Source organism: Gorilla gorilla, chromosome 10 (assembly GCF_029281585.2).
Source record: "Gorilla gorilla gorilla isolate KB3781 chromosome 10, NHGRI_mGorGor1-v2.1_pri, whole genome shotgun sequence".
NCBI lineage: Eukaryota > Metazoa > Chordata > Mammalia > Primates > Hominidae > Gorilla > Gorilla gorilla.
Window position 1 is genome coordinate 24,098,075 of NC_073234.2, and position 27,173 is coordinate 24,125,247.

General features: G+C 36.2%; 1 protein-coding gene and 1 pseudogene across 1 annotated transcript; both read left to right on the top strand.

The window, feature by feature from the left end:
- The first annotated feature begins 323 nt into the window (after window positions 1-323).
- Window positions 324-25,628, top strand: CLEC6A (C-type lectin domain containing 6A). The gene is made up of 6 exons (XM_004052655.5): window positions 324-354; window positions 2,110-2,199; window positions 3,810-3,911; window positions 9,689-9,834; window positions 21,972-22,087; window positions 23,165-25,628. The coding sequence occupies exons 1-6, from the start codon at window positions 324-326 to the stop codon at window positions 23,307-23,309; spliced, it is 630 nt and encodes a 209-aa protein (XP_004052703.5). The 3' UTR covers window positions 23,310-25,628.
- LOC101134061 (large ribosomal subunit protein eL15-like) lies at window positions 4,830-5,444 on the top strand (annotated as a pseudogene).
- Window positions 25,629-27,173: the final 1,545 nt, after the last annotated feature.

A 27,173-nucleotide genomic window follows, 5' to 3' on the forward strand; every position in this document is an offset into this window, starting at 1 on the left:
GAAATTTTATGTTAGAAACTGAAGAAATGATCTAAGTATTCTTGTCAAAGTTCTCATGAATGGTTTTCAATATGTTTCTCAATTCCTCTTTTGTTTTTTTTTTTTTTACCCCATGTATCGAAATCACTGGAAACTTTAGTTGTAATTGTGACTTCTTCTTCTGAGGTACACTTAATGTTGGAAGTCTCTTAGTCCCATGAGAGTGTGTAGTAGTTTGTCCCTGAGCTCTAGCTTCTTTAAATGAAGCTGTGTCTCTGGGCAACATCTTTAGGGAGAGAGGTACAAAAGGTTCCTGGACCTTCTCAACACAGGGAGCCTGCATAATGATGCAAGAGCAGCAACCTCAAAGTACAGGTGAGTATTTCCTCAGTTTCAGAGGAAAGTGGAAGTGTATGGTGAAATGAGATCACCTGGAGAGAAGAAGTAGCCAAAGAACAGATTGAAGAGCTAGTGATTGGACCAATGTAGTAGACTCAAAGGAATTTGAAAGAAAGAGTAATTCTTCAGAGCCAGAGCCATAAGCACTTGAAAGAATAAGCAAGCAAATATTTTTTGGGAGGTTTGTACCAGATTTTATTGATAGTTTAGGGAGACAGAAAAGATTTACATGATAGAAGGTAAACAGGGAAATAACTGATTATTGGATGTCTGCTCTTAAAAGTCTTTTGACTAATTTTGAAATCCAGGCAGCAGTATTCTTTCCAATTACCCTAAGTTTTCTTTTGCACTTGCTTTTCTAATTTTTTTGTAAGAAAAAAGCTTCCCATTTTTAATGCATGAAAATTTGACTTTAGCTTCAACACTTTGCATGTCCATCAATAATGTTTTTAAAAATTTTTATTAAAATTTTTTATGGATACAAAATAGTTGTGCATGTTTATGGGCTCCATGTGATATTTTGATACAAGAATATGATGTGTAATGGTAAAGTCTGGAAAATTAGATTATCCATCACCTCAAATATTTATCATGTCTTTGTGTTTGGAACATTCCAAATCTACTCTTCTAGCTATTTTGAAATATGCAATAAATTATTGTTAGGTTAGGCTCATTGGCCCACACCTGTAATCTCAGCACTTTGGGAGGCTGAGGTGGGTGGATCACTTGAGGTCAGGAGTTCAAGACCAGCCTGGCCAACATGGTGAAATCCCGTCTCTAATAAAAAGACAAAACTTAGCTGGGCATGGTGGCATGCACCTGTAATCCTAGCCACTCAGGAGGCTGAGGCAGGAGAATCACTTGAACCCAGGAGGTGGAGGTTGCAGGGTGCCAAGATTGCCTCATTGTGCTCCAGCCTGGGTGACAGAGTGAGACTCCATGTCAAAAAAAAAAAAAGTTAACTACAGTTATCCTGCTGTGCTAAGGGACACTAGATTTTATTTCTTCTAGCTAATTGTATTTTTGTAGGCACGAAACAACCCTTCTCTATCTTCTCTTCCTGATTAACCTTCCTGGCCTCTGGTAACCACCATTCTATTCACTACCTCCATGAGATCAATTTTTTTAACTCCCACATATGAGTCAGAATATGCAATGTTTGTCTTTCTGTGCCTGGCTCATTTCACTTAACACGATGTCCTCTGGTTCCATCTGTGCTGTTGCAAATGGCAGGATTTTATTCTTTTTTATGGTGGAATAATATGCCATTGTATATATTATACTGCATTTTCTTTATCCATTCATCTGTTGATAGACACTTAGGTTGATTTCATATCTTGGCTACTGTGAGTAGTGCTACAATAAACATGGGAGTGCAGATATCTCTTGGATATACTGAAGAAACCAAATATCAATACAGGGATATGAGAAATGGGAGACAAAAGTGATGTTTTAAGAAAGGAAATCAATGGAAACATGTAATAGTTTAGAAGAAAGAATAAAGATATGGAAATTCCAGTTGGTTGAGCGTATGTTTTACCTGTATTCTTTTGGGCCACAGAGCTACTACCTGGTTATTTATTCTGAGGGAGTTTGTAAGCTGTCTTCTTGCTTTAAGTTTTTAACTGCTCTGAGGTTCTTCATCTAGTTTGTTCATTGTTGTAAGCTTCCTGGGGATTTTGGCTCCCTGGCCCCCTGGTAACTGCATTTGTTGTCTTCCTGATTGGACAGAGAAAAGAGGCTGGTGGTCCCTGAGACTCTGGTCTGTGGCTGGGATTTCCATTGCACTCCTCAGTGCTTGCTTCATTGTGAGCTGTGTAGGTAAGTTCTTCACTGAGGTGCATTTTCCTTGCTTCCTTTCCCTTGAATATTCCATACAGGTTTCCTAGGATATATTCTCCTTTGCCCCATTAATACGTCAGCTCTTACTTGGAATGCCACGCTTTCCTTGATTTCTCCATTTCCCTTTGTTTTTCTCCCTCTATCTTTTGAAAACTGAATTCTTGTAGATGTACTTTACCTGGTTTTATTAGCATTTTCTGAATCATGGCCTCACATATCCTTGTTGTCCATTGTAGCCATCATCTAAGACACCATCTTTCAGGACTGGATTCACTAGTAATCATGTGTTCCCTGGTCACAAAACTCTTGTATTGGGAGTGCAACTCTAATTGCTGTCATAATTGTCGTATTCTATATTAGATTCTTTGATTCATGTGCAGATCCTTTCCAATGTGAGAGGAAAAAGTATTCAAATGAAATGATGGAGATAAAGAGAATAAAATATTTCTTCCCTGTTCTGCTTGCCTCCAAATACATGTCTCAAGTTCATTGTGTGAGAAGTCTTAAAGACCTTTTTCCTCTCCGATTCACAATTTGGATTTCTATTCATTGATAAGGTGATTAAAAATGGTTATTGAATAGTCTGGGAGGGAGTGAAAGTGACTTCCCCTGTCAATAAGGTTGTAGCTATAGTTCCTTCAGAGATTTAAATAAATCTCACAATATTTAGTAAAATACAAATAATTATCACCAAAGTTAGAATCTGTTTTACTTTTCATAATCCAGTGCAAGAGAGAAGGGGGTTTAAGAATAGTTATTTCATAAAAAAGAAACACAAATTCGGGATCTCAAAACATGAACTAAGAGCGGGGCAGAAAGATTTGACTGTATTGAGCTCTAGTTATAGAAGGACAAAAAAGAAATGAGTGAAGAATCAGATCAGATCCTGAGAGATAAAAGGTCTTGCTGAAAGTGAACATTAACATAAAAGTTAATGTTCATTTGAGACATTAAAAATATTTTTATAAACGTTTAAAGTTTCCCCTTGGTGGTTACTTAGCCCATATGTTTATGTGTGGCTACCTGCAGCTAGAATTATTTAGAAAACATCAAAATAACCTGTGTGCTTGCATCAAGGTTATTAACGCTAAGGAGAAGCAGACATCCAGTGAGTCAATAAATATTTATTGATGACTTTGTGACAGTTACCCTTGTAGGTGTTTGCGATTAAAAAATATTATCAGTTTTCACCTTCAGACTTCCTTCTTTTTTTATAATAAAATATTTTTAAATTATTATTTAAAATTGTGGGTACATAGTAGGTGTATATATTTATGGGGTACATGAGATGTTTTGATACCTTTAAGTTGTGTTTGTGATTAATTGTTGTGGGAAACAGGCAGAATCTCTGTCCAAGAGCATGGAGCCTAAATTCTAGTGGTGAAAAGACCAAAAAATTAAATGAGGGACATATATAAAAAAATAAGATAAATGAATACAAGCAAATAATAATTTGGCATGGTTTTTATGGGGCTTGCCTAGAGAAACAGCAGTGGGGGTCAGAGGTAAGCCAGCACTGTACAGATATAGAGCCTAAGGCTTTATAGCAAAATAATAGATGGACACTAATCCTTCTTCTTCCTTTACAGTAACTTACCATTTTACATATGGTGAAACTGGCAAAAGGCTGTCTGAACTACACTCATATCATTCAAGTCTCACCTGCTTCAGTGAAGGGACAAAGGTGCCAGGTAAATCTTTAAAATACTGAAATAGACTTTCTTTTTTCTCAGGGAGAGATCAGGGTTGAGCTCAAGATTGGTGTATTCTATTGTGCATTTGTGTGTGTATGTTTTATTAAAGCCTCTGCTTGGATATTTTCATAATTTCTCTAAACATACATGTTCATATCAGGCTCTAGACATGCCTCCAGAATAATTCCTTCACCACACTTCTTGAGCTTGGTAAATATTATAAACCTACATGCATGTAATTTGCTCAGGCCAACCCTGGAAATTATTCATAACAATTCTTACAGTTCTTACATTCCCCTCACCCTCCATCATAAAATAATTTCTTTGATATTTAAGGTTTCCAATTAATACTACCCATCTCCATCCCAAATACTAGCTTTATTCCTGGTCAAATTGGTTCAGGATGACACTGATGCCTGTCCAAAATATACTGTTGTTAACTTCATATGCGGAGAGTTGGCAGAGTTGAATTTGGGATTATGGTTGTGTATTAGACAGTTTTCATGCTGCTGGTAAAGACATACCTGAGACTGGGCAATTTACAAAAGAAAGAGGTTTATTGGACTCACAGTTCCACGTGGCTGGGGAGACCTCACAATCATGGTGGAAGGTGAAAGTCACATCTCAAATGGCAGCAGACAAGAGAAGAGAGAATGAGAGCCAAGTGAGATGGGTTTCCTCTTATCAAACCATCAGATCTTGTGAGACTTATTCACTAGCGGGAGAACAGCAGGGGGGAAACCACCCCCAAGATTCAATCATCTCCCACAGGGTCCCTCCCACAGCACGTGGGAATTATGGCAGTACAATTCAAGGTGAGATTTGGTTGGAGACAGAGAACCAAACCATATCAGTCAGCTTCATGGAAAAGGGAAAGAGTCTTTCTGTCTGGCGGCAGCCATCACGTAAGTCAAGATGGGTGCATACAAGTACATCTAGGAGCTATGGAGAAAGAAGCAGTCTGATGTCATGAGCTTTCTTCTGAGGGTCCGCTGCTGGCAGTACCGCCAGCTCTCTGCTCTCCACAGGGTTCCCCAGCCCACCTGGCCTGATGAAGCGAGCCGACTGGGCTACAAGGCCAAGCAAGGTTACCTTATATATAGGATTCGTGTTCGCCCTGGTGGCCAAAAACGCCCAGTTCCTAAGGGTACAACTTACCGCAAGCCTGTCTATCATGGTGTTAACCAGCCAAAGTTTGCTCCAAACCTTCAGTCTGTTGCAGAGGAGCGAGCTGGACGCCACTGTGGGGCTCTAAGAGTCCCAAATTCTTACTGCGTTGGTGAAGATTCCACATAAAAATTTTTGGGGGTTATCCTCATTGATCCATTCTATAAAGCTATCAGAAGAAATCCTGACACCCAGTGGATCACCAAACCAGTCCACAAGCACAGGGAGATGCGTGGGCTGACATCTGCAGGCTGAAAGAGCCGTGGCCTTGGAAAGGGCCGTAAGTTCCACCACACTATTTGTGGTTCTCATCTGGCAGCTTGGAGAATGTGCAATACTCTCCAGCTCCACCGTTACCGCTAATATAAGTAAAGTTTGTAAAATTCATACCTAATAAGCAATTTAGGACAGTCAAAAAAAAAAAAAGAAAAGAAAAAGGGAAAGAGAAGTAAAGTGCATAGTTTTCTTCTCACCTATGTGGAACACTGCTTCAACAACTAGCATTTGAATGAATATTTTCCTGGAAGCAACAATGGGCACCTTAGCTTTTGCCTTCAGAATGCCCTGAAATGGGACAGAGATGGATATTAATTAAATTAACTCCATATCCATCTGGCATAAGAGACTGTTCATTTGCCCCCTAAGTATATCCAATGTAAATGACCAGCCAAGCTGTTCAATACAACTACTTAAAGTTACAGAAAAGCTTATGTGATAAAATACAATTATTTTGTATAATACCATGTCAGCAAATAAAAGTGCTCCAATTTTAACAACATCCTTTCAAATGATCATTACAATGAAAAATAAAAATAAAAGTCCATACACAAAATTTCCATTTTGATTAACGTTAAAAAATAATTGAAATCCACATTGTATCTTCTTCAGTTTGTTTCCCACTCAGTTTTAGTCAGAGTGTGGAGACTTTCAGCTGCATAGGAAGAGATAGAGTTCCTTCAATCCACCTGTACTCGGCCTAGGCCAGTTTTGACTGTTTTGCTTGTCAACCCCCAAAAAGGATTTTGAAAACATATATACCCTCCAATACAGTTTAATTTTGTGGGGAAAAGAAAGAGAGATCAGATTGTTACTGCGTCTGTGTAGAAAGAAGTAGACATAGGAGACTCCATTTTGTTCCGTACTAAGAAAAATTCTTCTGCCTTGAGATGCTGTTAATCTGTAACCTTACCCTCAACCCCGTGCTCTCTGAAACATGTGCTGTGTCAACTCAGGGTTAAATGGATTAAGGGCTGTGCAGGGTGTGCTTTGTTAAACAGATGCTTGAAGGCAGCATGCTCGTTAAGAGTCATCACCACTCCCTAATCTCAAGTACCCAGGGACACAAACACTGTGGAAGGCCTCAGGGACCTCCGCCTAGGAAAGCCAGGTGTTGGCCAAGGTTTCTCCCCATGTGATAGTCTGAAATATGGCCTCGTGGGAAGGGAAAGACCTGACCATCCCCCAGCCCGACACCCGTAAATGGTCTGTGCTGAGGAGGATTAGTAAAAGAGGAAGGCATGCCTCTTTGTAGTTGAGACAAGAGGAAGGCATCTGTCTCCTGCCCGTCCCTGGGCAATGGAATGTCTCGGTATAAAACCCGATTGTATGTTCCATCTACTGAGATAGGGGAAAACCGCCTTAGAGCTGGAGGTGGGACATGCGGGCAGCAATACTGCTCTGTAAGGCATTGAGATGTTTATGTGTATGCATATCTAAAGCACAGCACTTAATTCTTTACCTTGTCTATGATGCAGAGACCTTTGTTCACGTGTTTATCTGCTGACCTTCTCTCCACTATTATCTTATGACCCTGCCACATCCCCCTCTCTGAGAAACACCCAAAAATGATCAATAAATACTAAGGGAACTCAGAGGCTGGCGGGATCCTCCATATGCTGAACGCTGGTTCCCTGGGTCCCCTTATTTCTTTCTCTATACTTTGTCTCTGTGTCTTTTTCTTTTCCAAGTCTCTCATTCCACCTAACAAGAAACACCCACAGGTGTGGAGGGGCAACCCACCCCTTCATAATTTGACATCAGAATTTTTATCATGCTATAGAAGCAAAAGTTTTAATTTCTGGAACATTGTAAATATTGACTTTAAAAAATAAAAATGTTATTTCTCTTTTAAAATGTATTTACTTGTGTGTAAATACTATTACGAAGTGTTAACCCCCATCATCCATTAAAACAATCATAAACATGTATTGTTTAACAGTTGGATGTTTTACATCATTTTTCTATCCCCTTGAACTAAAATTTACATGATACTTTTCTCATCTGTCAAAATATGTAGATAAACATGCCTAATATTTTAATTTCCTGTGGCCCATTAGGCTTTGAGTGGTATAAAATGTGTTCTGCATTGATTTACTATCATAATTATTATCAGGACACAATATCAAAACATCACAAAGTTATTATAGATTTTGATAAATCATTAATAATTAAGTAAAACTATTGGAAGTCTAAATCTTAATGAGATGAGTGGAACTTTGAAAAAATGCTATCGAATGTAATTGTAATATTGTTGCTAACATATTCAACACCAATTCATCTCCTATTTTCCAATTTAATGACATTAACTGAAAAATCTTGCTCACCTAAGTCAGTAAATAACAATGAAAAAGGCTTTGTTTGAATGTCACTCAATTTTGGATATTCTTTCAGCATTATCTGCTTACGATGATATAGTGATCTGTTGTCAAAAATTATTTATAATGGTTCGTAAACTGAGAATTTCATCAGGTTACTCCCAATGTTATTGAAAGTAAAGAAAGAGAAATATTATAGAATAATTTTGCAAAAGATTTATTTCTCAGTCAGTAGTTATTTGCTTTCTCAAAGGTATACCAAAAGGTGTTCTAATAAGGCTTATCAAATGATTATGATTTACACCTGCTACTTTCTACACTTCCAAAGTAATTTGATCTGCTCATTATTCTCAGCATAAATTGAGAAAACAAAATATTATTAATGTTAGCATACCTTTTGACAGATGCTTTTATTGATCACAGCTGTCAATATTTTTTGTCAGCCTTGGAGCTGGCAATTTCACATGTTCAGCTTACAAAAAATGTTTGGTGTACATAGCTCAACTGGCAAAGTCAGTCAAATTTGACTTTCAAAATTCAAATCGTATGTTAATACATACTTTGAGACATATTAAAACCATCATTAATAATGAGCAGAATGCACAATGAAGGTATATTTCTAAAAGCAGCCAATATGCAAATAATATAGGTATGGTTAATCTATTTTATTCATTTTATAACATTATAAAAGGAAGAATAAGCTTTTTGGTTTTTAATCACTTAATATGTAATGATATAGTTATATAAAAAATGAATAAAATAGAACTATATGTAATAACATGGATGAATATTAGCAATGCAAAATAAAAAAATAAGCCCAAGAAGATCACATATCTTATAATTGCTGTTTAAAATTTCTTTCTTTTTCTTTTTTTTTTTTTTGAGACGGAGTCTCGCTGTGTCGCCCAGGCTGGAGTGCGGTGGTGCAATCTCGGCTCACTGTAAGCTCCGCCTCCCGGGTTCACGCCATTCTCCTGCTTCAGCCTCCAGAGTGCTGGGACTAAAGGCGCCCGTCACCACACCTGGCTAATTTCTTTTTGTATTTTTAGTAGAGATCGGGGTTTCATCTTGTTAGTCAGGATAGTCTTGATCTCCTGACCTCGTGATCCGCCCGCCTCGGCCTCCCAAAGTGCTGGGATTACAGGCGTGAGCCACTGCGCCTGGCCTAAAATTTCAAAACAAAACAAATCTAAACAATTTACTATTTAGGCATACATATATATTTGTTTAAATTATACTTAATCAAAATCATATTGATATAAAATATATCGGTGGATTTGTATATGGCTAGCTATGGATTTCTTTAATCCTAGAAGAGTGGCAAACTGGTACTTGTAAGGGAAGAGAACTGCTAATTGTTTAAGATGCTTAAAGCATTTAATACTGTGTGAAAATTAGTAATAGGTAACATTTATTGAGCAATTATTCTGTTAAGCATCTTTTAAAATGCTTTATACATTTTATGTGATTAAGTCCCCCTGTGAGGTTGGCACTATTATTATTTCCATTTTAGAGATGGAATCATTGAGGCTCAAGAAGGTTATGAATTTGCTCAAAGACATACATGATAAATGGAATTCTAATGAGGCATAATTCTAATTCTCATAACCAGCTTGTGAATAGTTACCATTTTGAAAACCTGAGGCTCTGTGGCTTGCCCAAGATTACTGAGCAGAACTGGGTTTCTAGGTTCGTCTGTGTTAGTCATTTAAAATTCTAAGAGGACTTGGTGCTGATAATGTATAAGGGACATGAAAAACAAAACTCAATAGTGACTTCTTTTTTTGCAAAAAAGAAAATTGAGAGAAATTCTGCAGGTAAACTTTAGAAAATATTGAGGACTTAATGCTAAAGAATGTTTATTTGAAATCAATTCTAGGAACCCAAATTCTATAATTCAGGAAACAGTAAAAACATGAATTAAGAAACTGTCTCTACAAAGCAACCGCAGATCATTAATCTCATTTATCTTATCTTGCACTCACTCTTTTTTTTCACGTAACACAAAAATAGCCTGGGGATGTTGCCCAGCTTCTTGGAAGTCATTTGGTTCCAGTTGCTACTTCATTTCCAGTGAAGAGAAGGTTTGGACTAAGAGTGAGCAGAACTGTGTTGAGATGGGAGCACATTTGCTTGTGTTCAACACAGAAGCAGAGCAGGTACTGTTTCCATTTAAAATTTATTTAATTGTAGAGAAAACACATAACATAAAATTTACTGTCATAACCATTTTTCAGTGTACTGTTCAGTAGCATTTACTATTTTCACATTACTGGGTAACAGATCTCTAGAACTTTTTCATCTTGCAAAACTGGAACTCCCCACCCATTGAACAACAACTACCCATTTCCCCATCCCTGAAAGCCCTGGCAATCACTCCTCTACTTTCTGTTTCTATGAGTTTGACTATTTTAAATACTTTATATAAGTGAAATTATATAGTATTTGTCATTTTTTGAATAACCTACTTCATTTAGTATAATATCCACAAGATTCGTCCATGTTCTCATATATGACCGGACTTTCTTTCACTTTAGGGCTGAATAACATTCCATTGTATGTGTATCTAACACTTGTTTTTTGTTTCTTTGTTTTATTTGATTTCTTATTTTCCAGGTTTATTGAAGTGCGACTGACCACCAAAAGTAGTATATATTTAAGGTGTACACTGTGATGATTTGATATACAAATATGTTGTGAAATGGTTACCACAATCAAGCTAATTAATATATCTATTACCTCATATATTTAGCCTTGTTTTTCTCCTTTTTTATGGTGAGAACACATAAGATGCTACATTTCCATTCATTTACTTGTCAATTGTCACTTAGGTTGCTTCCACTTTGCAGCTATTGGGAATAATTGTGCAATGAATGTGGGTGTGCAAATAATTTTTTAGAGTTTCTGCTTTTAATTCTTTGGATATATACCCACAAGTGGGATTGCTGGGTCACAAGTTAGTTCTATTTTTAATTTTTTGAGGAACTTTCATACTGTTTTCATGATGACTGTGCCATTTAACATCACCAGCAAGAGTACCCAAGGGTCTCACTTCACATTCTGGTCAACACTTGTTATTTTCTGTTTTGCTTTTTGAATAGTGACAATCCTAATGGATGTGAGGTAATATCTCATTGTGATTTTGATTTGTATTCCTTTAATGATTAGTGATGTTGAGCAAGTGTTGGTTTTTTTTTTTTTGGTTTTTTTTTTTTTTTTTTTTTTTTTGAGACGGAGTGTTGCTCTGTCACCTAGGCTGGAGTGCAGTGGCGCAATCTCGGCTCACTGCAACCTCCGCCTCCCGGGTTCAAGCAGTTCTCTGCCTCAACCTCCCGAGTAGCTGGGCTTACAGGTGCCTGCCACCATGATTGGCTAATTTTTGTATTTTTAGTAAAGATGGGGTTTCACCATCTTGGTCAGGCTGGTCTTGAACTCCTGACCTCGTGATCCACCTGCCTTGGCCTCCCAAAGTGCTGGGATTACAGGCGTGAGCCACCTCACCTGACTGGCAACTTTTAAAATGTACTGTTGACAATGTGTATATCTTCTTTGGAGAAATGTCTATTCAAGTCCTTTGCCCTCTTTTTAACTGGGTTATTTGTTTTATTGTTGTTGAGTTGGAGGTGTTCCTTATATATTCTTGATATTAATCCCTTACCAGATATATGGCTTGCAAGTATTTTCTTTTATTCCTTAGGCTGTCTTTTCCTTAGTTGATTGTTTCCTTTGCTTTGTAGAAGTTTTTAGTTTGATGAAGTTCCATTTGTCTATTTTTTTGCTTTTGCTCCCCATGATTTTGGTTTCATATCCAACACATTGCCAATTTCAATGTCATGAATCTTTTTGCTTATGTTTTCTTCCTCGAGTTTTACAGTTTTAGGCCTTTGTTTAGGTCTTTAAAACATTTTGAGTTAATTTCTTATATGACGTAAGGTAAGGATTCAACTTTATTATTTTGCCTATGGATATCCAGTATGTCTAGCTCCATTTGTTAAAGAGAGATTGTCTTTCCCCATTGTGTGGTGTTGGCACCTTGTTGGAGATTATTTGACCATATATGTGAGGGTTTATCTCTGGACTCTCTATTCTGTTCCATTGGTCTCTATGTCTGTCTTTATGCCAGCACCACACTGCTTCGATTACTGTGGCTTTGGCAGATATTTTGAAATCAGGAAGTGTGAGGCATCCAACTTTGTTCTTTTTCAAGGTTATTTTGGCTATTAGGGATTTGTTGATATTCCATATGAACTTTCGAATTTTCTTTCTTTCTGCAAAAAATAACATTGGGATTTTGGTAGGGATCACGTTGACTCTTTAGATTGCATTTTAACTATATTAAGCCTACCAATCATTAAACATGAGATGTATTTCCATTGATTTGTGTCCTCTTTGGTTTCCTTTATCAAAGTTTTGTAGTTTTTATAGTGCAAGCATTTTGCCTCCTTGGTTAAGATTATTTCTAAGTATTTTATTATTTTTGATGCTACTTTATTTATTTTGCTTTTTTTTTCCCCCCCCCCAAGATGGAGTTTTGCTCTGTCACCAGGCTGGAGTGCAGTGGTGTGATCTTGGCTCACTGCGACCTCTGCCTCCCAGGTTCAAACGATTCTCCTGCCTCAGCCTCCCGAGTAGCTGGGATTACAGGCATGAGCCACTATGCCCAGCTAATGTTTTGTATTTTTAGTAGAGATGGGGTTTCACCATGTTGGCCAGGCTGGTCTTGAACTCCTGACTTCAAGTGATCCACCCACCTCGGCCTCCCAAAGGGCTGGGATTACAGGCGTGAGCCACCACATGTGGCCTTGATGCTACTTTAAATGGGATTATTTTCTCAATTTTCTTTTTAGATTGTTTATTTTTAGTGTTTAGAAATGATACTTTTTTTTCTACATTGATTTTGCATTCTGAAACTGCTGAATTTGCTTATGAGTTCTAACAGATTTTTTGTTGAATATTTAGGGTTCGTTACATATAAGATTATGTCATCTGTGAACAGAGACAATTTTACTTCTTCCTTTCTTATTTGGATAATTTTTTTCTCTTCCTTGCCAAGTTGCTCTGGCTAGGACTTCCAGTACTATGTTGAAAAGAAGTGATGAGAATAGGCATTCTTGCCTTGTTCTGAATCTTAGAGGAAAAGCTTTTAATTTCTCAAAATTTAGTATGATCCAGGGATGCAAGGATGGTTTAATATCTGCAAGTCAATTAACGTGATACACCATATAAACTGAATTAAAAACAAAAATTATATGATCATCTCGATAGACCCAGAAAAAGCATTTGACAAAATCCAGCATAACTTTATTATTAAAACCCTCAGTAAAATCAGCATAGAAGGGACATAGCTTGAGGTAATAAAAGTCATCTATGACAAACCTACAGCCAACATTATACTCAGCAGGGAAAAGTTAAAAGCATTCCCCCTGAGAACTGGAACAAGACAAGGATGCCCACTCTTACCACTTTTATTCAACATAGTACTGGAAGTCCTAGCCAGAGCAATCAGACAAGAGAAAAAAACCAAAGGGCATCCAAATTGGTAATGAGGAAGTTGAACAATCGCTGTTTGCTGATGACATGGTTATACCTAGAAAACCCTAAAGACTCACCCAAAAAGTTCCTAGAACTGATAAATGAGTTCAGCAAAGTTTCAGGATACAAAATTAATGTACACAAATCAGTAGCTCTGCTATACACTATCAGTGGCCATGTGGAGAATCAAATCAAGAACTCAACCCCTTTTACAGTAGCTGCAAAACAAAAATATTTACGAATTTACTTAACCAAGGAGGTGAAAGACCATTCTAAGGAAAACTACAAAACACTGCTGAAAGAAATCACAGATGACACAAGCAAATGGAAACACATCCTATGCTCATGGATGATTAGAATCAATATTGTTAAAATGACCATATTGCCAAAAGCAGTCTACAAATTCAATGTAATTTCCATAAAAGTACCACCATCATTCCTCTCAGAACTAGAAAAAAAAACCCTAAAATTCATATGGAATCAAAAAAGATGCTGCATAGCCAAAGTAAGACTAAGCAAAAAGAACAGATCTGGAGGCATTACATTACCTAACTCTAAACTACACTATAAGGCCATATTCACCAAAACAACATGGTACTGGTATAAAAAGAGACACGTGGACCAATGGAACAGAATAGAGAACCCAGAAATAAAGCCAAATATTTACAGTCAACATCTTCAACAAAGCAAACAAAAACATAAAGTGGGAAAAGGACACCCTATTCAACAAACCGTGGTGGGATAATTGGCAAGCCACATGTAGAAGAATGAAACTGGCTCCTGATTTCTCATCTTATACAAAAATCAACTCAAGATGGATCAAGGACTTAAATCTAAGACCTGGAACCATAAAAATTCTAGAAGATAACATTGGAAAAACCCTTCTAGACATTGGCTTAGGCAAAGACTTCATGACCAAGAACCCAAAAGCAAATGCAACCTAAACAAAGATAAATAGCTGAGACTTAATTAAACTAAAAAGCTTTTGCACAGCAAAAGAAATAATCAGCAGAGTAAACAGACAACACACAAAGTAGGAGGAAATCTTTGCAATCTCTACATTCAACAAAAGACTAATATCCAGAATCTTCAACAAACTTGAACAAATCAGCAAGAAAAATACAAACAATCCCATCAAAAAGTAGGCTAAGGACATGAATAGACAATTCTCTAAAGAAGATATACAAATGATCAACAAACTTATGAAAAAATGCTCAACATCACTAATGATCAGGGAAATGTAAATCAAAACCACAATGTGATACCACCTTACTCCTGCAAGAATGGCCATAATCAAAACATCAAAATATAATAGATGTTGGTATAGAGGTGCCGAAAAGGGAATACTTTTACACTGTTGGTGGGAATGTAAACTAGTACAACCACTGTGGAAAGCATTGTGGGGATTCCTTAAAGAACTAAAAGCAGAACTACCTTTGATCCAGCAATCCCACTACTGGGTATCTACCCAGAGGAAAATAAGTCATTATATGAAAAAGATACTTGTACATGCATGTTTATAGCAGCACAATTCACAATTGAAAAAATGTGAAACCAGCCCAAATGCCTGTCATTTGTCTATAATACTACTCAGCCATAAAAAGAAATGAAATAATGACATTGGCAGCAACTTGGATGTAATTAAAGACCGTTATTCTAAGTGAAGTAACTCAGGAATGGAAAACCAAACATCGTATATTCTCACTCATAAGTGGGAGCTAAGCTATGAGGATGCAAAGGCATAAGAATAATATAATGGACTTTGGGGAGTCAGGGGAAAGTGTGAGAAACGGGTGAGGGATAAAGACTACACATTGGGTACAGTGTACACTGCTTAGGTATGGATGCACCAAAATATCAGAAATCACCACTAAAGAACTTATTCATGTAACCAAACACCATCTGTTCCCCCAAAACATATTGAAATAAAAAAAATTGAGTATGATGTTAGTCGTGGGATTTATATATATGACTTTTATCATGTTGAGATACTTTCCTTCTGTTCCTTGTTTGCTGAGTGTTTTTATTAGTAAAGGATGTTGTATTTTGTCAAATGGGTTTTATGCACCAATTGAGGTAATCAGGTGGTTTTTGTTCTTAATTTTCATAATGTGGTTTATTACATTACATTGATTTTCATGTGTTGAACAATTTTTACATTCCAGAAATAAATCCCAGTTTGTCATTGTGTGTAACCCTTTTAGTATATTATTGGAGTGGTTTGTAGTATTCTGCTGAGAGTTTTTATATCAATATTCATCAGGCACATTAGTCTGTTGTTTTTTCGTAGTATCTTTTTCTAGTTTTGATACCAGGAAAATGCTGATCTCATCAAATGAGTTCCGAAATATTTCCTCCTCTTCGATTTTTTGATATTGTTTCAGGAGGATTAGTGTTAATTCTTCTTTAAATGTATGGTAGAATTCACCAGTGAAGCCTTCTGATTCTGGGCTTTTTTTTGTTGGGAGGTTTTGATTACAGATTAATTTCCCTACTAGTTATTGATCTATTCAGATTTTTATTTCTTTATCATTCAGTCTTGGCAGGTGGTATGTTTCTAGAATTCTATGAATTTCTTCTGTTACCTAATTTATTGGCATATAATTGTTCTCAGTAGTCTCTTATAATCCCTTTTATTTCTGCAAATATTTTGTAATATCTTCTATTTCACATCTCATTTTAGTCATTTGAATCTTCTTTCCTTTTTCTTACTTAGTCTAGATAAGCATTTGTCAAGGTCTCCTACTCATAGCTTAGCTCCCACTTATTATGGTGGTGTCTATTTCTCTCTTCACTTCTGTAATGTTTGTCTTACATATCTAGGTGCTCTGATATTGGGTGCATATATATTTATAATTGCCATATCTTCCTTCTTTCTCTCTTGGGGCAGCTTTTGAGTTAGATTTTATCTGTCTGATATAAATATGGTGACCCATGCTCTTTCTTTGTTAACATTTGCATGGAGTATCTTTTTCTTTCTTTTCACTTCAGCCTGTGAGTGCTTTTGAGCTAACATAAGACTTTTGTATACAGTATATAGTTGAATCTTGTTTTTTGTTAATAATTGCACCAATCTAGATCTTGGGAAGTTTAATCCATTTGCATTTAAAGCAATTCTTTATAGAGAAGGAGTTAATATTGCCGTTTTCCTCAGTATTTCTGTATATCTTGTGTATTTTGTCATTTTGTTCCTCTCTTGCTGCTATCTCTTGTGTTTCATTGATTTTCTGGAGTGGTATGTTTTGATTCCTTTCTCATTTCCTTTTGTGTATCTTCTATAAGTATTTCTTTGTTGTTATCTTTATGAGGATTACATAAAACATACTAAAGATATTAAAATTATAACCATTTTAAGGTGATAACAACTTAACTTCAATTGTATACAAAAAGCCCTCTATTCCTTCAGATATCCCCCCTCCCCATTTATGTTACTGGTGCCGCAAATTACTTATTTTTACATCATGCATCCGTTAACATAGATTTTTTATTTTTTATTTTTTATTATACTTTAAGTTTTAGGGTACATGTGCACAATGTGCAGGTTTGTTACATATGTATACATGTGCCATGTTGGTGTGCTGCACCCATTAAATCATCATTTACATTCGCTATATCTCTTAATGCTATCCCTCCCCACTCCCGCCACCCCACAACAGGCCCTGGGGTGTGATGTTCCCCTTCCTGTGTCCAAGTGTTCTCATTGTTCAATTCCCACCTATGAGTGAGAACATGCGGTGTTTGGTTTTTTGTCCTTGCGATAGTTTGCTGAGAATGATGGCTTCCAGCTTCATCCATGTCCCTACAAAGGACATGAACTTATCCTTTTTTATGGCTGCATAGTATTCCATGGTGTATATGTACCACATTTTCTTAATCCAATCTATCATTGTTGGACATTTGGGTTGGTTCCAAGTCTTTGCTATTGTGAATAGTGCCGCAATAAACATACGTGTGCGTGTGTCTTTATAGCAGCATGATTTATACTCCTTTGGGTATATACCCAGTAATGGGATGGCTGGGTCAAATGGTATTTCTAGTTCTAGATCCCTGAGGAATTGCCACACTGACTTCCACAACAAAGATTTTACAGCTATTTTAATACATTTTTAAAGAAATGTATTAAAAGAATGTAAGAAAGAATCAGTGAACTTGAGGACAAGTCAATTGAATTCTGTACCAGAATTAAAAGTGATTTATGCACTAACATTACAATATTACAGAGTTCTGTATTTATGTATATATTTACTTTTACCAGAAATCTTGCGTATGCTTTCATGGTTCTATCTATGAGTCTTTCACTTCAACTTGAAGGATTCCCTTTAGCATTTGTTTTAGGTTTTAGTGGCAATGAATTCTCTCAGCTTTTGTTTATCTGGGAAATTCTTAATTTCTTCACTTTTGTGTTTTTTTTTTTTTTTTTTTTTTTTTTTGAAACAGGGTCTCCCTCTGCCACCTGGGCAGGAGTGTAGTGGTGTCATCTCAGCTTACTACAACCTCTGCCTCCCAGGCTCAAGAGATTCTTGTGCCTCAGCCTCCTGAGTAGCTGAGATTACAGGCATGGGCCACCACACTCGGCTAATTTTTGTATTTTTAGTAGAAATGTGGTTTTACCATATTGGCCAGGCTGATCTCCAACCCCTGGCCTCAAGTGATTCACCTGCCTCAGCTTCTTAAAGTGCTGGGATTACAGATGTGAGTCACTGCACCCAGCCTCTTCTTCACTTTTGAATGATAGTTTTCCCAGATACAATTTTCTTAGTTGGCTGATTTTATTTTTGTCAGTATTTTGAATGTATCATAACAGTCCCTTCTGTCCTGCAAGGTTTCACTGAGAAATCTGCTGACAGTTATAGGAGCTTGGTTGTACATGATGAGCACTTTTCTCTTGCTGCTTTTAACATTCTTTCTCTCTGACTTTTGACAGTTTGATTAAGACAGTGTCTAGAGATTTATTTTGTTCCTTTAATTTAGCCTTTTTTTTTGTTTCATTGTACATCTTGAGATCTTTTGTTTACATTTAGGCATCAAAAAAAACACCTATTCTAGTGTTTATTGTCTGGCTTCATACAGACCTTCACCAATCAGCCTGGGTATAGATTCCAGGAGTCTCTCAAACTTTTTCTGGTGATGCGTCTTCTCTGGATCTGTGTGTGTACTTTTCCAGATAAAGTAATTTACACAGGTTTCATTTTTAGGAGCTTGTATTCTCTTGCTTTACCTGGTGTCTATATGCAGTACCAGTCTCTCTAGAGCAGTAATAAACTGCCATGCTTGCTTTCGTTCTCAGCCGCCACCAAGTATCCCACATATGTTGTGTTTCCTATTAGCAGCCTGAATTAGGTGTGACAGAAACCAGTCCCTAAGGCAGTCCCCTGGAAAGCCAGAAAACTGATGCATGTTTCACTCTTCTCTTTCCCTTCCAAGAGAGATGCTTAGAGATGGGAGTTTTTTCTCTATTGCATTGTGCCCCAGTATGAGGAAGGATTATGGCAAGTAAATGCAGCAAACTTTCTTACCTGCTTCAATGCCAGTTTTCTTGGCTTTGGTCTTACCAGTGGTGCTGTAACCTTTTAACTATTTTCTGAAGTTTACAAAGGCAATTTGATTCATATATTAAGTCAGTGTCTTCATGGGGGAACTAGGGCATGGGGCTTTATATTCTGCAATCTTACTGACATCAGTGGAACATGTACTTTTAAAAATTAATTTCAACTTCTGTCTCAGATTTAGAAAGTACATGTTCATGTTTGTTATATGGGTATATTGCACAATGCTGAGGTTTGGGGTACAACTGATCCTGTTACCCAGGTACTAAGTGTAGTACCCAATAGTTAGTATTTCAACCATTACCCCATTCCATTCCCTCTCCCTTCCTCCTCTACTAGTCCCCAGTATCTATTTTTGCTAAGTTTATATCCATGAGTACTCAATGTTTAGCTCCTACTTCTTATAAGTGAGAACATGTGGTATTTGGTTTTCTGTTCCTGTGTGAATTCACTTAGGATAATGGCCTCCAGCTGCACCCATGTCGCTGCAAAGGACATGATTTAAATCATTTTAATGACTATATAGTATTCCATGGTGTATATGTATTATATTTTCTTTATCCAATTCACCATTGATAGGCACCTAGGTCGATTCCATGTTTTTACTATTGGAAATACTATTGCAATGAACATATGAGTACATACTTTTTTTGGTGAAATGGTTCATTTTCTGCTGGATATATACCTAGTAATGGGATTTCTGGGTTGAATGGTACTTCTGTTTTATGTTTTTTGAGAAATCTCCAAATTGCTTTCCATGGAGGCTGAACTAATTCGCATTCCCACCAGCAATGTATGTAAGTGTTCCCTTTTCTCTACAGCCTCTCCAGCATCTGCTGTTTTTGACTTTTAAGTAATAGCAATACTGACTGCTGTGAGATGGTATCTCATTGTGCTTTTGGTTTGCATTTTTTTCATGATTAGAGATGTGCATTTTTTCTTATGTTTGTTGGCTGCTTATATATCTTCTTTTGAGAAGTGTCTGTTTATGTCTTTTGCCCATTTTTTAATGGGGTTGTTTGTTTCTTGTTTGTTCAATTGTTCAAGTTCCGGATAGACTCTGGATGTTAGACCTTTGCTGGATGTGTAATTTGTGAATATTTCTCATATTTTGTAGGTTGCCTGTTTGCTCCATGGATAGTTTCTTTTGCTAAGAAGCATTTTAGTTTAATTAGGTCCCACTTGAGAATTTTTGTTTTCATTGCCAATGCTTTTGAGGACTTAATCATAAATTCTTTCCCGAGGCTGATGTCCAGCATGGTGGTTCCTAGGGTTTCTTCTAGGATTCTTATATTTGAGGTCATATACTTAAACTTTTAATCCATTTTGAGTTAATTTTTGTCTATGGTGAAAGGTAGGGGTTCAGATTTATTCTTCTGCATATGATTACCCAGCTATCCAGCACCATTTATTGAATAGGGAATTCTTTCTCTACTGCTTTCTATTGTCAACTTTGTCAAAGATCAGATGGCTACAGATGTTTGGCTTGATTTCTAGATTCTCTATTTTGTCCCATTGGTCTATGTGTCTATATTTGTAGCAGTACTCTAATGTTTTGGTTACAGTAGCCTTATAGTATAGTTTGAAGTTGGGTAATGTGATGTGTCTGGCTTTGTTCTTTTGAGCAGGTACTTTTAAAAATACAAATTAATACCAGGAAAACTTTCCTATTTAGTATGTAACATTTCTGGCTGAGAAGCACTACTCCCCACCCTGGAATGTTAGGTTATGTCAGGAAGCCTCGGGGCAATACACAACAAATATTTGTTAAGCCTTCAGGTTCAATTCAAAATTAATTTCCATTTGCTTTGATAAAGTTACTTATAGGAAAACAATCTGGACATAGCTAAAGGTATTTTAGAAGCTTAATTGGAAAGATGAGAAGAATTATTTTTTATGAAATAAATAAATCGACTATAGTTAAAACCTAGTGAGCTCTCTATTATGTTTAACTTTTCCAAGTAATTTGCTACTTTCTTTCTTTTTTTTAAAATTATACTCTAAGTTCTAGGGTACATGTGCACAACGTGGAGGTTTGTTACATAGGTATACATGTGCCATGTTGGTTTGCTGCACCCATTAACTCATCATTTATATTAGGTATTTCTCCTAATGCTATCCCTCCCCCAGCCCCCTACCCTACGCAGGCCCCAGTGTGTGATGTTCCCCGCCCTGTGTCTAAGTGTTCTCATTGTTCAGTTCCTACCTATGAGTGAGAACATGTGGTGTTTGATCTTCTGTCCTTGTGATAGTTTGCTGAGAATGATGGTTAGTAATTTGCTACTTTCTAGGGAAGAATACTCAGGGGAGTAGAGAAACAAATTTGTATTTTAAGAACCCCAATGCAATTTCACTGAAAAACAATAGGAAATTAATATGGAATACATCTTAGCAGTCAACATGCTCCAGAAAAACTCTCTCTCTCTCTCTCTATATATATATGTATGTGTGTGTGTGTGTGTCTATACACACACACATATGTATATATGAAAAGATTTATATGAAAAAATAGGCTCACATGATTATGTAGGCTAAGAAGTCCTGCAGTCTGCCATCTGGAAGTAGGAGACCTAGAAAAGCTGGTGATATAGGTCCAGTTTGAGTTCAAAGGCCTGAAATCCAGGGGAACCAATGGTGTAAATCTAGTCCAAGGGTAGTAAAAGATCGATGTCTTAGGTCAAGCAGTGGGCAGGCAGGAAGAAATAAAAAAATGGATGAATTCCTCCTTCCTCTGCCTTTTGTTCTATTCAGGTCCTCAACAGATTGGCTAATGCATACCCACACTGGGGAGGGCAATCTACTACTGAGCTTACCAATTCAAATGCTAATCTCATCTGAAAACACCCTAACTCTCATCTGGTCACCCCTTGGCCCAGTCAGGTTGACACATAGAATTAGCCATTACACCATCTCAACATATAAAATAAAAAAATAATTGAAAACACAAAACTAAATTTATGTACATTTAAAGACAATTCTGTTTCTTGGTAAAGAAAAGAATGAAATTCTGAGACAAGAATTCCTGTATTAGGACTGTTTCTTCCCTGTAATGATATTGTTATTTTTGGCCTGTACTCCTGGTCAGTAGGCCATCATGTGACTGCTCCTTGCACCTTGTGTTTTCTTCTAAAGAATAGCTCTGAAGGCTATAAGCAACCTTTACTCTGTTCAATCTGGAAATACCAAAGTCTTTGACTCCTTTCTTTTCCTTCATGCAGAATTACATTGTCCAGCAGCTGAACGAGTCATTTTCTTATTTTCTGGGGCTTTCAGACCCACAAGGTAATAATAATTGGCAATGGATTGACAAGACATCTTATGAGAAAAATGTCAGGTGAGTGCAGATCTGGGGCCTTGTTTACATAGAAAATCTGGGAAATTTTGTTAGGAGTTACTAATAATGTTAATATTGGTAATTATGATAATAGGCTCTAACAATTATTAAGCATTACTGAGGATATGCATTATCTCACTTAAACTTCATGAAAACTTCTCTTTTTCTGAACTAATTTTACAGATAAAAAATTAAATAACTTGCCCCAAATCAATAAACTAATAAGATGAGAAACTGGATGTCAACTCCATGTCTATCTGATTCCAGAGACAGTGCTCTAAACTATTATATGTTGCTGTTTCTAAACACAAGTAGACACTTAAACTGATCTCTAATTAATAAAACTTAAAATATCTGGGTCAGAACTATGTACAATTTTAGTAGAAAAATTACCTAATAATACTATTTCCTTGTGGCTTTAAAAAAGAATTTAGTTATACATTATCTTATTTGATTCTTCCAAATCTTGTGAGTTAGTTAGGGACCTTATTATAATTCTCATTTTTAAAGATGAGGAATCTAATACCTGGGGAGATTGAATTACTTCCCCATGATCAAAATGAGTGAGTATCAAAACCAGGTCTTGTAATTCCAAAAGTTATGTCCAACCTCCCAGTCTTTACCCAGAATGTATTCCCTGGAGGCAGGGTAACTTTTACATCCAGATTCAGGCATCCTAAGATTCACTTAAGGCAGATCCATGAGAATAAAGAAGCTTAGGAAGGTGATAAGAATACATAGATGTAAGGAGATAGCCTCTTTATTTCATGTCAGTAAGAAGGAAATTATTTAATAACCCCGCCAGCATAAAGGCTCTGTAAAGAGGAAGATGATTGCAGCGGAAAGATCTAGGAATAAACCATCTCATAAAATTTTGCCAGCAGAATGTTAAAGGAGCAAGTGTAAAAGTATGTGTCCATACCTGAGGATTTGAGGAGGGTAGTATGAGAAGAAGGAACAATCATTGGAACGTTCTCTCTTCCTAAATCCCACTTTGTTCACCCCAAACTCTTATACTTTCTAATCATTCACCATGCATTTGTTGAAGATGTGTACTACCTTTTTGTTTTCCTTTAGATTTTGGCACCTAGGTAAGCCCAATCATTCTGCAGAGCAATGTGCTTCAGTAGTCTTCTGGAAACCTACAGGATGGGGCTGGAATGATGTTATCTGTGAAACTAGAAGGAATTCAATATGTGAGATGAATAAGATTTACCTATGAGTAGAAGCTTAATTGGAAAGAAGAGAAGAATTACTGACATAATTTTTTCACTGACATCTTTAAAATTGAAACCTATCATGAAATGATAATTTCTTTCTGTAATTTACACATAATCCTTATGTTATAGAGGTTCACAGAAATGGAAAGATACCTGTTTCCCTTTAATCAATCTTCTCATTTCCTCTTTTCCATTAATGATAGAATGCACCCTTCCTCTCTTTGTTCCATTCTTTCACTTGTTATTCATTTTTTTCTTTCTTCACACTTCATTACACAAGTATTTATTGTTTCAGAGACTGTACTATTTTGTTTGTTAGAAGATTTATAAGGCAGTATCTTTTGAAAATTATGACTTTCCTTCCTCAACATACCATAAAGAAATATTTTTGGTCAAGATGGTAGTTGGAACTACAATCATCTGAAGGCCTGACAAGAGTTGAAAGACATGTTTTCTAGATGGCTCACTCACATGGCTGGCAACTTGGTGTTGGCTATTGATGTATCCTGGAAATAAATTTTTTTCTGCAGTTAGGGATTTGGCATTTTATACATGTTGATTCAATCAAGTTTGGCAAGCAGGGTGTTTGATACTGCTATATCCTGTATTCTTGGTTTACTTGTTTTATTTCTGAGAAATATGTGTTAAGATCTCTCGTTGATTGGGAATTTGTCTATTTCTCATTTAAATTTTGTCAAATCTTTCTTTGCTTGCAAGCATTTCTTGTTACCCAAATCTAATCTATTCCTGAAAATATGATGGTTAGCAAAGTTTGAGATAACTAGAGCCTGTAATCCATCATTTTCAATGGCAATGATAACGATAGTTTATTTTTATTTTATATAAAAACCTCAACAAATTTTCTAAACAACTACCAAAATGGTCATTAATATGTATCCACAAAGGATTTCTGCATAACATACTTTAAAACAAATTACCTAATTATTTAGTGCATATTAAACTTATTAGTGGGCATGACTATATGCAAAAGTTACATGATATATGATACAAATTATGTTATTCTTTTCCATTGCACTGAAAATACCATAATACAAAGAAGAATCCCATCATCCAAATTGAGCCTATATTGATTGATACTCAGAAGAATCTGGCAGTAGGAGCCTATAAAGGGATAAGCAATTGGGAAAGGATTGGGAAGTTGGTAGTACCGAACATCTTCTCACCTGGACTCATGAGCAACTTGAATAGTTGTAACTGTGATGCATATGTAGATGCTAACATATTTTTCCCCCTTGAATAGAAATTTGGCACAACAATTTTTTAAATTAATTTAGCAAATATTTGGATATTAAAGTTTCTTATAGAAAGAGATACCTGTATATTGAAGCCATGACGAGGTATATACAATGTTATAATTATTACTTGTACGTGGCAAATTAATTCTTTTATCATTGTGGAGTCACTTTCTTTAAATTTAGTAATGCCTTTGGCTTTAATTTTTCTCCTGATATTAAAATAGATACAGTAACTTTCATTATGTTAGTGCTGTAAAAATTTTTTTCCGTCTTCTATTTTTGACCATTTTTATCTTTGTATTCCACATGTGCTCTTAATGAGTAGCATATAGTTAAATTTTTAAAAATCCAATATGGCAATCACCTTTTAGGTTAAACATTTAATCCATTTACATTTGTGACAATTTGACATATATATGGTTCTAAATCTATCATCTTACTAGGTGGTTTCCATTTCCTCTGCTCCAAAATATTTTTTTTACAGCTTATAACACAACTTTTATTAGAAAAGTTATACATAACACAGCATCAACTATTTTCAAGAACCCAATAAGCAACAAAAACCAGACTAACAAAATGTGTAACAAGAAACTAATGACCTTTCTAAAATCAAACATTCAATTATCTACAATGTCTATTTACAAACAGGGAAAACTCCGTTGTTTACAGGCATGTCATATTGAAAATAAAGCTGCAATAGCTTTTTATACAATTATCGCTCTCAAGAAAATGAATCATTAAGACAGTAATTAGGAGTTCACAAATTTAAAACATTTCACGTAATTTTAAATTATTGTCTTCAATAATTTTAAATTATTGAAGTCTGAGTTTCAAAAGTGATTTTTTTCCCACAGAGGTGCCGACACTTAAGCTAGAGCTTTCAGTGTTAACTTTGCCCTAAAAGTTAAGACATATTCTGAGAATCATAATAGTCACATGATTTCTGATGCTATCTGCTGTTAATAACAAAGATTTCACACATGAATACCTATGTAACAAATCTCCATGTTCTACACATATACCCCAGAACTTAAAGTATAATAATAATAAAACATAATAAAGCCTTTATCTGGATGTGTTTTTCTTTAATTAAATTATAGGAAGCTGGATATAGGATTTTGTTGCAAATCTGTTAAAGTTCCAAACACAGGAGTGTGCAGCACTGGAAAAGGAGATCAGTACTAAAACTTAAAATAAATATCAGAGAAACCATTAGCTTTTACAGCATTGTCTGTTTAAAGGTTAAGTTGACCAGGTGTATAATTTCCCATCAGTCTGTTCTTACAGTAGGCAGGGCAATTTCTATTTTCATGATCTGAATACTCAAATATATCCAAACATCTTTTTAAAGCTTTGATTTATAGCTCCTAGAAAGTTATATTTTTTAATAGTCACTCTACTCTAATGAAGCCTATTTCTGCTCATCACACTTATCACTGCTTTGAATGTGTCCCAGAGATCCCGGTATGTTGTGTCTTTGTTCTCATTGGTTTCAAAGAACATCTTTATTTCTGCCTTCATTTCGTTTTGTACCCAGTATTCATTCAGGAGCAGGTTGTTCAGTTTCCATGCAGTTGAGCGGTTTTGAGTGAGTTTCTTAATCCTGAGTTCTAGTTTGATTGCACTGTGGTCTGAGAGACAGTTTGTTATAATTTCTGTTCTTTTACATTTGCTGAGGAGAGCTTTACTTCCAACTATGTGGTCAATTTTGGAGTAGGTGTGGTGTGGTGCTGAAAAGAATGTATATTCTGTTGATTTGGGGTGGAGAGTTCTGTAGATGTCTATTAGGTCTGCTTGGCGCAGAGCTGAGTTCAATTCCTGGATATCCTTGTTAACTTTCTGTCTCGTTGATCTGTCTAATGTTGACAGTGGGGTGTTAAAGTCTCCCATTATTATTGTGTGGGAGTCTAAGTCTCTTTTTAGGTCTCTAAGGACTTGCTTTATGAATCTGGGTGCTCCTGTATTGGGTGCATGTATATTTAGGATAGTTAGCTCTTCTTGTTGAACTGATCCCTTTGCCATTATGCGATGGCCTTCTTTGTCTCTTTTAATCTTTGTTGGTTTTAAGTCTGTTTTATCAGAGACTAGGATTGCAACCCCTGCTTTTTTTTTTTTTGCTTTCCTTTTGTCTGGTAGATCTTCCTCCATCCCCTTATTTTGAGCCAATGTGCGTCTCTGCACGTGGGATGGGTCTCCTGAATAGAGCACACTGATGGGTCTTGACTCTATATCCAATTTGCCAGTCTGTGTGTTTTAACAGGGGAATTTAGCCCATTTACATTTAAGGTTAATATTGTTATGTGTGAATTTGATCCTGTTATTATGATGTTAGATGGTTATTTTGCCCGTTAGTTGATGCAGTTTCTTCCTAGCATCGATGGTCTTTACAATTTGTCATGTTTTAGCGGTGCCTGGTACTGGTTGTTCCTTTCCATGTTTAGCGCTTCCTTCAGGTGCTCTAATAAGGCAGGCCTGGTGGTGACAAAATCTCTCAGCATTTGTTTGTCTGTAAAGGATTTTATTTCTCCTTCACTTATGAAGGTTAGTTTGGCTGGATTTGAAATTCTGGGTTGAAAATTGTTTTCTTTAAGAATTTTGAATATTGGCCTC

Excerpts from the sequence above, each read along its gene's own strand:
- CLEC6A (XM_004052655.5), top strand. The coding sequence starts at position 324 with ATGATGCAAGAGCAGCAACCTCAAAGTACAG. Across the intron at positions 355-2,109 it reads GCAGCAACCTCAAAGTACAG|AGAAAAGAGGCTGGTGGTCC; the intron begins GTGAGTATTTCC and ends CTGATTGGACAG. Across the intron at positions 2,200-3,809 it reads CTTCATTGTGAGCTGTGTAG|TAACTTACCATTTTACATAT; the intron begins GTAAGTTCTTCA and ends CTTCCTTTACAG.